We start from the raw sequence: 14,169 nt of genomic DNA, 5'->3' as shown, positions 1-14,169 counted from the left end.
GACGCCGATTTCCTCGACGTCGACGCCGATCCTCTCGGCGCCGTTGCCGGTTTTCTCGACGTCGGCGCCGATTCGCTCGACGCCATCGACGCCTTTCGTGTCGGAGGTGCCCCGTGTCACGGGTGTACCCCCTAGGAAGGCTCTGGTTAAGAGCAAGCACTCTCGGGTGCCTTTTCGCCACCTGGAATATATTTCAGAGGCGGATGAGGATTCTGATGGCCTGGTTCCTAGTCAGGTGCCAGATGAAATTGTCTCGGGCCATAGTCAGTTTGACAATTTGAGGCAGTCACTGCATGATGCCAGTGGACTGGACACCTCTCCGGAGGTGGAATTTTGTAGGCCTGAGCCTGGCTCCCATGCCGATTCCTCGTACTGGCGCCTTATGGCTAGGGTGTCTGAGTATCTGGGATGGTCTGCTCCCCCAGGGGAGTTTGTGCAGGATGATCTGACGGACATCCTTGATGTTGGTCCCCCAACTGACCCGGTACTGCCGTTCCATATGGCTTTACAGAGAAGGGTGGCGGCGGCTTGGACTGCTCCGGAGAGTCTCCCGGCGGTGGGCAGATCCTTGTCGCGTAAATACCGTCCAGCCAGTAGCGACCCCTGCTACTTGACCAGGCACCCCACTCCGGAAGGTTTGGTGGTGCAGGTGGCCACGGCCCCGGCAAAGCAGGCGTCGTACCCTACCATCCCTCCTGATAGGGACGACAAACGTTTTGATGGCTGGGCGAAGAAAGTGTTTTCTTCTGGTGGTATGGCGCTTCAGGCGGCCAACTCCATTTGTGCCTTGTCACGTTTCACGCACACTCTGTGGAACTGTGTTGCGTTAGCGGCTGAACATATTCCCGAAGGGGATGAACGGGATGGTTTCCTTGCTATGGTCCAGGATGGTAAGGATGCCATGTGTGAGTCCGTTCAGTCGGGTCTGGACTTGGCTGAATGCGTCAGTAGGTCCATGGCGGCGAGCACCGTGATACGCAGGTTTGCGTGGTTGCGGAAGTCGGGGTTTGCTCCTGATGTGCAGTCCCGGCTCCTCAACATGCCCTTTGACGGTGAACACCTTTTTGGCAGCAAGGCTGACGAGAGCCTTGAGAGGTTGCAGACCTCAAAAGCTGCAGCGATGTCGTTGCGCGCTGCAGTTCCCCAACCTCCGCTTTTTCGTCCTAGGGGACAGCAGTGGAGGGGTGGTTCCTTTCGCTATTACTCGTCCTTCAGTAAAGCGAGGGGAGCTGGCAGTCAAAGAGGCCAACGCAGGGATACCAGAGGTGGACGACAGGGTACCCGTGGTGCCAAGGCCGCTCGGGCAGTTGCCTCTTTGCCCTCAGGTAACGCCGCAGCCGCTCCTACTCAGTCATGAGGCCAGGTCCCATGGTTCGCCGGTTGGGGGAAGGCTGGCGCAGCATCTTGTAGAGTGGCAAGCCATTACTTCGGATGTGTGGGTTCTGGAGATCATAACCCACGGCTACTGTCTTCCCTTTCGGCACAGGCCTCGCGACAATCCACCGGGGAACCTCTCTTTGAAGTGTCCGGATCTGCTCCTTGCGCAGGAAATTCAAGCTCTGCTGGAGAAGGGCGCTATAGAACTGGTGCCTGTAGCGGAGAGGAACAAGGGATGGTATTCCCCTTATTTTTTGATTTCCAAGAAAGACGGGGGATTGAGACCCATCATGGACTTGCGCGGTTTGAACAAATTCCTCAGGAAGGACAAGTTCAAGATGGTTACTCTCTCTCAAGTCCTACAGGCCCTTCAGCTTCAGGACTGGTTGGTGTCACTCGACCTCAAGGATGCTTACTTCCATGTGCCGATCCATCCCAAGCACAAGAAGTACCTGAGGTTCGCGGTTGGCGACACGCACTTTCAGTTTCGGGTCCTGCCGTTCGGATTGACCTCCGCCCCGAGGGTTTTCACCAAGCTCATGGTGGTGGTGGCAGCGCATCTCAGGCAAGGGGGGATTCACGTCTACCCCTACCTGGACGATTGGTTGATCAGGGGGAGCTCTCCCGAGCAAGTCCTGGATCATCTGTCCGTCACCTGCCACTCCCTTCACAGGCTGGGCTTCTCCCTCAATTTAAAGAAGTCCCATTTGACGCCAACGCAGAGGCTCCAGTACATCGGAGCAGTGCTCGACACTTCCCTGGGGCAGTGTTTTCCTCCCCAGGTGAGGGCTCTTCACATTCAGCAGATGGTGCACAAGTTTCAGCAGGCCCAGACGCTCCCAGCATTCGAGTTCTTGAGGTTGCTCGGCCTCATGGCATCCTGCATTCTTCTGGTGCCAGAGGCTCGCCTGCGAATGAGATCTTTGCAGTGGGCACTCAAGACGCAATGGTCGCAGTCCTCCGGCAGGATGTCGGACCCGGTTCAGGTGCCGCCCTCGGTCGCCCAGGACCTTCTGTGGTGGGCCGTCGAAGGCAACTTGATGAAGGGGGCTCCATTTTGGCTTCCCTGGCCGGAGGTGACAATCGTGACGGATGCATCCCTCACGGGATGGGGAGCTCATGCCAACGGGCTGACAGTCAGCGGTCGTTGGTCTCCGTCGGAGTCCAGACTCCATATCAATCTGTTGGAGCTGAGGGCCGTCAGGCTAGCCCTGAAGGCTTTTCTGCCGACTGTGAGAGGAAAGAATGTCCTGATCCTGACGGACAACACAGTGGCTATGCACTACCTCAACAAAAAGGGGGGGGCAGGGTCACTTCCTCTGTGCAGGGAGGCGATGCAGCTCGGGTTCTGGGCCATCCAGCAGGAAGTTTCGATCTCGGCAGTTCATCTGGCCGGAGACGAAAACGTGACGGCGGACGCTCTGAGCAGGCAGAGTGCGATCTCTCACGAGTGGGAGTTGGCTCAGGAGATTCTCTTGGAGATCTTCGCCCTTTGGGGGACCCCTCAAGTGGATCTCTTCGCCTCCAGTGTCAACCGGAAGTGCGAAAGGTTTTGCTCGCGGGAATTTCCTCCGAAAGGAGCCTTGGTAGACGCGTTCGTGGTGGAGTGGTCATTCCCGCTGCTGTACGCGTTTCCTCCAGTCCCCGTCATCCCGCAAGTGCTGCGGAGGTTACGGAAGTTCGGTTCCCGGATGATCCTCATTGCTCCGGCGTGGGCTCGGAGGACGTGGTACCCGGACCTTCTCGACTTGTCCATCTGCCCTCCACGTCGTCTTCCCTACCGAGACGATCTGCTCTCACGGGAGGGGGGTCAGGTTCTCCATCCAGAGGTCGGATCCCTCAACCTTCACGCTTGGCTTCTGAAAGGTTGAGGTATATGGATTGGGACCTCCCTGAAGACGTGATGGAGGTGTTGCTTTCGGCCCGTAGGCCAGCAACGAAGTCTCTGTACCGTTGCCGTTGGCGTAAGTTCTGCGACTGGTGCAGAGTTCGGAATGTGGATCCTTTTGCATGTGACATCCCCAATGTTCTGTCCTTTTTGCTTTCTCTGGCCCACAGGGGCTTGCAAGTGGGTACCATTAAAGGTTACCTGGCGGCGCTGTCCATCTTTAAGCGCTCGTCTGATGAGTGTTCTTACTTTAAAATCCCTTTAATTTCACAGTTTCTGAAAGGGCTCACTAATGTGTTTCCTCCGTCACCTTTCCTGGTGCCCGGTTGGGATTTAAACCTTGTTCTTAGGTTTCTTATGGGTGCTCCGTTTGAGCCTTTACATTCTTGCCCTTTGAGGCTGTTAACTCTGAAAACTGTGTTTTTAGTTGCGGTTACTTCCGCTCGCAGAGTGAGTGAGTTACAGGCACTTTCAGTTAAGCCACCCTTCACTGTTTTTCACAAGGACAGGGTTGTCCTTCGAGTTCGTCCTTCTTTTCTTCCGAAGGTAGTGACGGAATTTCATTTAGCCCAGAAGGTTGTTCTTCCGGCATTCTATCCTCCTCCGCATCCTGGTAAGGAAGAGGAGAGGCTCCGTAGGCTTGATCCTAGGAGAGCTTTAAGCTTTTATGTTTCACGCATGTCCCGGGTCAGAGTGGACGATCAACTCTTTATTGGTTACGCTGGAAAGCGTTTGGGGCAAGCTGTGACGAAACAGACTTTGTCCCGCTGGATTATTTTGGCCATCTCGGAGTGTTACCGCTTGGCGGGTAAGGACCCACCGGCTGGCTTGCGGGCCCATTCTACCAGGGGTGTGGCTGCATCTACTGCCCTGCAGAGGGGTGTTCCTATTCGCAACATCTGTGATGCAGCCACCTGGGCTTCAGTACATACATTTGTACGGCATTATTCCCTCGATTCCATCAGAGGGCAGGATCTGGCCTTTGGCAAGGCGGTCCTTTGCTCGGCTATTTGATTGGCTATTCTAAAATTTTGCTTCTAAATTCTTTCCCTCCTCCTTGTTTTGGTACTGCTTTGGGAGTCTGTCATAGATATGGAATACGTCGGAGGACCCAATCCCCTCGAAGAACAAGTTACTTTCTTACCTGGTAACGTTCTTTCGATGGGATGGTCCGACGACGTATTCCATATCGCTCCCGCCCTGCCTTCCCCGCTGCAGAATTTCTTTTGCGATTGCAGCTTACGTTCAGCAAGGCTTTGTGTCTGACTGGCAGTTGACTTATGTCACACGTTCTGGGGGGAAAAAACTACAACTGAGGCTACGGGCGTCGTGCGTCCTACTTATCACATCAGATGACGTCGGACGTCGGAGGAGGTCCTCGACGTCGGCGCATCGACGTCATCGACGCAGGACGCAGACGCCGGAAAAGTTTCCGAAGCAGCACAGCTGTGGTGATTACATGTCATAGATATGGAATACGTCGTCGGACCATTCCATCGAAAGAACGTTACCAGGTAAGAAAGTAACTTGTTCTTCTTTTGTGTACGCTTTACATTTCGGACCCCTCACACTGACAACATTGCCTTGGCATCATTGCCATGGCATCCCACCTATTCCCCTGGTTACTAGGTAATCGCTTGAGACTGAATGAAAGTCTGACTCTATACCAGCTGCTTCCCTGACTACCCTTTTAGGCATCCTCTGTTAAGCACTTACCTTTGCTTTCTAATGTACTGATCTATTGTCTTCAAAAGTTGATTTGCAGTGCCACATGCTGTGCTCTTAGGTCTCAAGGAATTTGACTGTAGTAGAGCTACAATTGGTGACCCTTCCTTTTCCCCTTTGCCCTGCCAAACCCCATGTCTCCCTCTGTTTTCAGTGGTCTCATGTACAGCGCATTCCCAATAAAGAAATAACTAAGTACATTGAGCACCTTGGTTTGCTCAGACTGCCTCGGGGCAGGGCAATAACAAGGTGATTATGTTTAAGAGGGAAATCCCTGTAAACCTGTCACTTAATCGACATCGCTCTACCCAAGTTCTGCCCTGCCCCCATCAATCATACTCCACATCCAGCGTTGGTGGTTTCCCAGAGGAAATGTTTCCCAATTCCAACGCTGGTGTTGAATATTATGTTGTCTGCTTTTAATGGACACAGTTCCTTCCTTGAATTTGGTGCACAAAATGTATAGGTGTATGCAGGGGACAGAGTGAGGTATTCTATGACCATGCAGGGGTTGTGTTTCAGTCTCAGCATCTTACATTTCTCTTTAGTGATTGCAAGAAATCCCAGTTTATTGATTTGAAGGCTGACGGGTACTGGGAGGAACTTATGGATGAGGTACAGCCGGACATCGTGGTGACAGACTGGTAAGTGAGGAAGCCTTTATTTGGTTGTTGATCGCAAGCCTCTGTGATGCTAGAAAGTCAGTGCAAGGGCCTCTATTGGACTGATAATCTGCAGACGATCCTCGACCCATACTAGGTCTGTTTTCCCCATCTAACCTGTGTCCCCTGCTTGGTATCTATCTTCCTTCTCCATTCCCCTCTAACTGCACCAGTAATATCAAGTAACAATAATGTTCTAACATTCTAATTGTATCCATATTATTGCATCACATTCACACATCCTATTTGTATACCAAAAGCTGTAGCTTTTCAGTACATTTTGCTCTACCGAAAACCCAATACCCACATGCTGTGACGGGAAGCTTCTGTTGTAATAGAAGTGGGAAGGGAGGGCCTTTGTCAGATTACTGAAAGAAGGTGTCATTCAGGCATGCGAGTCTCTATTCGTCTGCAGATCAGAAGATCCTCTGTTGAAATGTTGAGTGGAATCATTTATGGGAAGTTGTGCAAAGGTGGTGTTGTCAAGAGATTGCACTTCTACTCTGATGCCTTCAAGATAGGCCCATAACGAGAATGGAGAATCGTCCATTGTTCCTTTCCTCTTACTTTTTTAAATTGTCAACTTGTTTTCCAATAAAACAAAAAAAGTTTACAAAATCATAACCGAAAAAACAATTCATAAGTTAAAAGATAGTGAAACAAATCTGTCACTTTCCTATGCCTTATCCCCAGAAATCCATGGAAACATTCCTGGTGCCTGTCTATTGTAAGCAACTTTAGGATTTCCTTACAAGAACTGATCAATAGCAGCAAACCAGTAGAGCAATCACTACAACCTGCTAGACTATTCCCTGGCCTGTTTCATTGTAACATAAACATTCCGAAGACTTCCTTTTAACAGCAGAACAATCCAAGGAGCATAGGAAAACTGAAGGGTGATTGCTGGCACGTTTTGAATGAAAGACCATGTGCTAATTAGGCTTGATCACACCACAAAAGGGACACTCCAGCCTGTGGTGCCAGGTCACTTCTATTCTGCAGGAGACCACAAGCAAACTACCAGTTTGTGCTGGACTGCTCCTTTTGGGGTGGGACCAAGCCTAATTTGTAAGTGATCTTTCCCCTTCCGTAATGGCACGGCTGGACGAAAAACAATTATCTGGAAGTTTGCCAGAGCAATACCAGTGCTTAAGTTTCCTTCAAACCATCCAGACATCACTCTTCAGTTTTGCCACAATCCCAGGACCATCTCATGGTAACATTACAACTCCCAGGCATTTTCTATGGCCATAGATGGCGATAAATCAAGAAATGGAACAAGCCAATGAATCCATCTTATCACCATTCTTGGGCGTTCTTCATAGCATTTGATAGCAATATATCAAGAAGTGGAAAAATCAGAGGAGTCCTTCTCTCCCAAAGATGTTATTGTGGCACTAGAAGAATCTGAGAACTCCTTAAGGCAATACATAATACATAGGACCGTCGCCCAACAATGTAATCATTTCTGGGACTCCCTTATAGCAACAGAACAATTGGAGGACTCTATCAGTCAAACAACGGGAGGGCTCTCCATTGCAGTAGAGCAATCTGAAGACTATATCAATTTGACAATCTCTAGGACTTTCACATAGTAGTAGAACAATATTCAGGGCCTGCTCATAGCAAAAGAACAACCCAAAATGCTTCCATGTGACAACAGAACAATGTGGGGACTCTCTATCACTTGCTTCCTTGGCTTCCTGATAGCAGTAGTGCATAACCTGCTTGGGAAAATGAGATACATACTGCCTAGTTGCCTTACCTGCAAATGTATTGGAAGCCTGCTAGCTGATAACTCGTTGATCTTTGACTATCCCTGGCAATGTTTTTCTCCTTTTGCGCGCACTGAGGACTTTGGCCGTGGTGCGCTTTATAAAAAAAAAATCATAATAATAATACCCCTAGACCAATCCTAGGGCCTACTCTTCCACTCAAGTCTGCCCAAGAGCCAGTGAAAAGAAAAATGTGTCACAAGTTGTCACCTGGTGGCAGTCATTTGTACTGTTGCATGTACCCATCCCATCTGTTTTGAAGAGGGACATCTCCAGTAGCCTCATAAAGATTGTGTGGTCTTTCTCCATAAGCGAGTAGCCCAGAAAGAATGTGGCAGTTTTGTTTTGCATTGCGTTTTTGGGACGGAACATACTATCATTTGTTTAATGGCAAACGCATTCCTGTACAGGAGGCTGGAAGGGACAGCTCATACCCGTGTTCACCATCTTTTGCATGTGACAATATTATTGTCTTTTACATTTGAAAGATACAGAACCTTGTATTGCATGTTAACCTTGCCCATTGTGCATGATATGGCATTTATAACGCGCATGCACAAAGTGTTTCTAGGCGCGACAAGACAAGGAGGGGGAAAACAGAGGGAGGACAAAACAATTATATTACTAGGCCTGGTGTCATTCCGATCGCGCAAGCGCAGTGAAGTGGAAAGGGAGCAGTGCCAGGTTGGAGGGTGGGGGCTGGAGAAGTGCAGATAATCAAACAGTGCAGCCAGCCGGTCGCTCAGTGCAGGGAATCAGAAAGTGCAGCCAACGGGTGGCCTATAAGTGCACAAACAAGGGCATAACTGTCAAATACATGGGTTAGCTACCTGTAGCTCCCCTATTTTATTTACTCTTATAGCTTCCTCAGGAAATGAGGGAGTGGCATCATGCTACCAGTTTTATTTATTTATTTCATTTGTATAGCGCACACAAACCCTTAGGCATCAGGGCGCTAGGGGAGAACCAGTTACATGACGCACGTAGTGATTGTCCCAACAGGAGTGGGGCACGACACATGTTATCTGCGTCCTTGAACCTAATGCTGCCTTGCTGACAGTTGCAGCGGCCAATTTAACAGTAATATGGATTTGCCTCACCTTCCGAGCTTAAGGGGCAAGGAGAAGCACCAGCAAGCACCCATATTGCCATTGCTTAAGCATTACATTCATAAAGTGATAATGCCAGGAAGCAAGACACTGCTCACTTCTACCCTGCTTACCAGTACTTCTTTATTACATACATGTTTCGAATTCATTAAATATGTGCACAAATATTTAGAAATGGATTTTTGGGTAATTGCCTCTTACATATATTTGAGTGACTAAACAAAACTAAACCGAACCCTGCGAACCGACTGAAGGCCTCCTCTAGCTGAGTTCCAAGCATATACTGAAATTAATGAGGGGATCCTGTGAATATAATAGGTCACCCCACCTATCGGCCAGCTTTCCACAGCGGAACTACAACAGGCACCATTTCTGTTAGAATAAGGGTAAAGCACCCCTCACCCTGCAGGGCTGGGAGTTGCTGAACGAGACATTGAATGGGTCTCATAGGAACAGCTTTTTTCCTTCATCCTTCATTAAGCATGACTGATAACGTTGTGGGCCTAACACACAGGAGCACTATGGGGCAACTCAGGAACATACTAGGAATGTTTTAGGACTCACAAGTGCTGATGGACCCTCAACCTCCTAACTGAACTGTACCATGGATTGAACACAAAGGTTGGCTGCATCCGAATGTTTTCCTTGGGCCTTTTTTCTAGGGCCTTGATAAGTTTATTTTATTATTAATGAAGCTCACACCACAAGTTCAACTGGTTCTAGGCGCTGCGACTTCCAAAAATGAGCAACGAATCGGAAGGCCAGTTATAGCTGGGACGAACAAGGGAAGGGGAGCATTAGAAAGTGATTTTTGAGGTTTGATCTGAAGAGCGATGGAGTTGGTGAAGAGCTCAAGGCAGCCTGGAGAGCATTCCATAGTTGGGGTCTGAGGACTGAAATGCATCTGCCACCTCGGTTTTTGCAGGATGCAGGTGGGACCGTAGGGAGGTTGGAGTTTTTGGATTGCAATAGCATGCAGTAAGATAGTGGGAGATTATGGGTTTCAAGTATTTAGGTGCAGTTCAGTGCAGACATGTGTGGACGATGAAGTGAATCTTCAAGTAGATCCTGGAACTGACTGGAAGCAAGCCAGTGGAATTTTCTGTGGTGTGTCGTTAAATAGTTCTGCATTTTAAGTCCACAATCGGGCGAACTGCCACAATTAGCCCTAGTTGAGGCGAGAGTTTGTTATACTACGCACTATGACAGAGAGGATTTCCTTGTCCATTCTCCTCCCTTTCCTAAAGCATCACCTTATTTACGCAGTCCTTTTAACAAATTGGGATTCCGACAATTCTCAGACAAATGTAAAGTACATTGTGCAAAAAAAATTGACCAGCACCAGAGCCTGCTCCAACATCAGGGGCCTTTTGCAAACTCATGCATTTATTTATTTTATTTGTAAAGCGCATACAAGAGGGCCTGGAGGAATAATAGCAATGGACATGACGCACACAAAAATCCATACATATAGACTAAATCGGGGAGTCACACGTAGGCATGTGGATTAATAAAAAGGGCAGTTTTGAGATCCTGTTTAAATGTGGAGAAGCTGGCACAGGCTCTTAAATCAGGGGGTGAGGCATTCCAACATGTGGGTGCAGAGTGCGGGAAGGACCGTGTGTAACAATAGACAGCTTGGATCTAGGGGTTTGCAGCTGACCAGCGTTATTGGAGCAGAGGACTCTCCGAGCAGGCAGCCAGTAAAGTCTACTGGCAAGTTACTTGGGGCTCATGCCATAAAGGCACTTGTGCGTAATACATAGAGTGTGGTAGGTAGCTCTACTCTTCACTGGTAGCCAGTGCAAGGCCCTCCTTGCCTTAGAGACTTGATCAGATCTCTGCAAGCCTTCTATGACGTGAACTGCCTTGTTCTGGATCCCCTGCAGGCAGGCCATTTCATTTTTACTAATGCCTTGCAAAAGACTTGAACAGTTGTCCAAACATGCTCCGATAATTCAAGGGGTTGAGGAAGGGCATAGGTTGTGCCAAAAGTTTCAGGTAATAAGTTGAGCTGGAAACGAGACCATTAATGTGCAGCTTCATGGTCAATTCCTGATCCAGGACAACACCCAAAGTTTTTTCCTTTGGTAACGTGACAATAGAACATCCTCCGATGGTAAAGACTGATGCTCCTCCCCAAGCTTCCACAGCTAGGGCGTCGTGCCCGCAATCATGAGCTCAGTTTTCATGTTATTCAGTGCGAGACTGTTATTCACCATCCATGACTCCATCAGGTCATAGATGTGATTGACACTGATGGTGTCTTTTACGTGGTCCCTAGAGAGTGGAATCAAACATTGCGTGTTGTCTGCATAGTTTGCTTATATTAACCCTTTGGCTTCCAACATCTCAAAAAGTGGTATTGTGTAGATGTTGAAAAATGTGGGTGAAATACTTTTGCTTTCTGCTCAGAGAGGAACGATTTTATCCACTCTGCTGCCTCACAGGAAAAGTAGGCTTGGTTCTGTAGACTTCGGACAAGTATAGCATGGTCCACAAGATCAAAAGTCGAGGTTAGATCAAGTAGCATAAGAAGTACCTTGCTACCTTTTTCGAAGTAATGCAAAATGTTTGCCTTTAGATCTAACAATGTGGATTCAGTGCTATGCGCACTTCTGAAGCCTGATTGCTTGTGGTCTAGTATGTTGTATGTTTCCAAGAATTCCTGGATCTGAGTGTAAGCAACCTTATCCAGAATCTTTAACAGAAAAGGTATGTTTGAAATAGGACAGTCATTTTCTGGTAGATCCGGATCCATTGATGGTTTTTTCAACAATGGAGAAATCCATGCTTGCTTGATCAGAGATGGAACAATATTTTCCTGAAATGAACAATTCACAAATGTAGTGATTAAAGGTGTCAATTGCAGCACAAACGCTTTGACAACCGATGCAGGGCAGATGTCTCCCTTACAGGTGGTAGGTTTAAGTTTGGTCAGCACTTTTACAATTTCCACTTCTGTCACTGCTCTAAAGGTGAACACAGGAGTTGTGGAAGATAAGGGTGCATTTTTGTTATCAACCCTCAAAGAGCCCTATGTGGTGTATTTAGCTCTCACATTTTCTCTAATGGTCACAACTTTTTTCTATCATGGCATCCTGCACAGTGGCACACCATTTTGAGTCTTTGATGATTTCCTTTGAGACAGGACACGGGTTTTCAAGTTCTTTTGAGATTTTAAAAAGCTCTCTGGTATTGGATGATGCACTATCAATTCTATTGTACAGGAGATTTTTGCTTGGCAGATGGTGCTTTTATATGCTTTGACTGCGATGGAGTATTGGGTTTTATTATCAGGGGATTGATTTTTTTCCCATGACTGGAAAGCCTGTTTCTTTGCCACCTTAAGTTTTTGAATTTCAGCCGAGTACCATACTTTGGAGGGAGGATCTCATGCCAAACTCTTTTTCTTGGGTGCCAGGTGGTTAATGGCACTGGTCATCATTGTCTGGGATGCCTTTGCTAAATCCTCTGCCTTATTTAAGATTGGATAAATTATCCAACGCAGCTTTGAAATGCGACTCCAAGGCGTGAGCTGTAAGCTTAAACAGATTCCTAAATTTAGTCCAGCATTTGGTGCCTACGATTTTAGGGGATTTAACGAAAGTGGGCAGATTAAAGAAAACAAAGCAGTGGTCTGACCATGGGCACGGGGAGACACCAGTATCATTAAGCTCGACATTGTGCTGCCACCCAGTCAAGAATCCTTCCCTTTTTGTGGGTTGCTGTTTCAATTTGTTGCCAGTACTCCAGTTCGAGCAGCATAGAGTTAACCAGGTTGGCCATATTGTCAGTTGGATCTAAAAGCCCTAAATTCAGATTCCCCAAAACGATCATCTTAGAGGAAGGTTTAAGCAAAGGAAGAATCACATCACTGAGATGGAGAAGAAAACAGGCATTTTATCTGGGGAACGATAATCTGGGGAACGATAAGTCAGACTAATATTAATAGTAGTTGTCATGCCCGCGCCCCTGGCACACGCATTGGCCACCATTATGGACTACTTGGTACTCATTTATCCTCCTAATACTCCTTGAACAACTCCTTTTCACGCCTTGGTCTTTTATTTCCATTTGCTCAACTTTGGTTCTTTCTTATTTTATTCAATTAACTACATTTACCATAATGCACCTGGCTACAGTCCTCAATTCCTGGCTATTCTCATTCATCGTTATTGGGACCACAATCCCCAGAAGCCCTAGCGGCCAGTGCTGCTTCCACCTGCTCAGGACCAGAGAGGGAGGAGGCAGATTGTCATCAGGTGTGCTGCCCCAGGTGCTGTAAATTAGCCTGCCTCAGAACAGGACAGGGCTGTATATAAGCAGCTGCCTGCAGGAGCACAGTGTCTTGCATCTTGAGATCTCCCCGCTCCTGTTTGCCTTGACCCGCTACTTTGTATGCTGTTCCTTGATCCAGTGCCCTTTCCGGGCTCCCTGCCTTGCAGTCGATCACGCTCCGCTGCCTTCTACCTACAGCCCTTGTCCTCTGGGCTTCCTGCTTCGCTGCCTACTACAGTCCTCTGCAGCCCTCTACAGCCAGCAGCCCTGCTCCTCTGGGCTCACTCCTTGCTGCCCTGCTCTTCTGGGCTCCTTGCCTTGCAGCCTGCCTCACTCCGGCTGCCTACAGTCCTTGTCCGCTGGGCTCCCTGCCCTACAGCCTGCAACCCTCTGCGGTCTCCAAGCCCTTGTCCTCTGGGCTTCCTGCCCTGCAGCCTGCCTCACTCCTGCTGCCTACAGTCCTTGTCCTCTGGGCTCCCTACCTTGCAGCCTGCACCTCTTCGCTGCCTACAGCCCTTGTCCTCTGGGCTCCTTCCTTGCAGCCTGCTCCCTCCGCTGCCTACAGCCCGTGTCCTCTGGACTCCCTGCCTTGCGGCTTGCTACACTCCTCTGCAGTACAGCCTTTTTTACACTTAGCTGCCTACAGCCCTGCTCCTCTGGGCTCCCTACCTCGCGGCCCTATTCTTTTGGGCTCTCTGTCTGTCGCCTCCTACTAATCTCTCTCTGTCCTGTTCTTCTGGACTCCCTGCCTTGCAGCCTACTACAGTCCTCCGCAGTCCACTACAGTTTGCCTGCACCTAGTCCCACTCTTGACTGCAAACCTGCTTCCTACTTTGCAGCCCTTCTGTTTTCCTGACTGCTGCTCCCTTGTTCTCTTCCTTGAGTCCTCTGTACTCCACCTTAGGTTATCTACTTCAGTCTAACTGCCTTTCCTTCATTTCCTTCTGCTAGATTGCTCATTGACTTCCTTTTCGCTGGATATATCTGTTCTTGTCTTCTCATGTGTCTTATTTAATCCCTTTGTACAGAGCATGCCTGTTGGTTTCCGGCAGGCAACCTCTGCCCCTTCCCTTGTCGCGTTTTCAGTGTTACAGACACCCACTGCTGTTGTCCCCAGCCATGAGCATACAGCGTGGGCCTCTGTTATAGCAATCTGTGCAGAAGGCTGGAGTTTCCTAAGGTTCGTGGAACACTCTTTCCCATTTCAGCATACACCCCAAGAGGGAATCCAGTTTGTTTGTACCTTTGTATCTTTTGCCCCTTTTGGCTCACAGCTACAGTTTCCTACTCTTCTTTCTTGTTTAACCCCCTGCTGTGTGTGCTTATCTGCTACCTTACTTCGGCACAGCCAC

The 14,169-nt window shown here is 48.6% G+C and overlaps 1 protein-coding gene across 6 annotated transcripts in view; it reads left to right on the top strand.

The window, feature by feature from the left end:
• LOC138472013 (F-box only protein 6-like) overlaps positions 1–14,169 on the top strand; it is a 405,487-nt gene that overhangs the window by 306,498 nt on the left and 84,820 nt on the right. For 5 of the 6 annotated variants that reach the window (XM_069609920.1, XM_069609921.1, XM_069609923.1 and 2 more), the window contains one exon: positions 5,539–5,634. The exons of the other annotated variant lie outside the window; for it this stretch is intronic. In XM_069609920.1, coding sequence (XP_069466021.1) covers positions 5,539–5,634 — 96 coding nt within the window. The remainder of the gene's footprint in view (positions 1–5,538; positions 5,635–14,169) is intronic. 6 annotated transcript variants of the gene reach the window in all.

This window comes from Ambystoma mexicanum, chromosome 8 (genome assembly GCF_040938575.1).
Source record: "Ambystoma mexicanum isolate Mex_15411 chromosome 8, UKY_AmexF1_1, whole genome shotgun sequence".
In the NCBI taxonomy this organism is placed as follows: domain Eukaryota; kingdom Metazoa; phylum Chordata; class Amphibia; order Caudata; family Ambystomatidae; genus Ambystoma; species Ambystoma mexicanum.
This window is presented reverse-complemented; position numbering and strand designations above follow the sequence as displayed.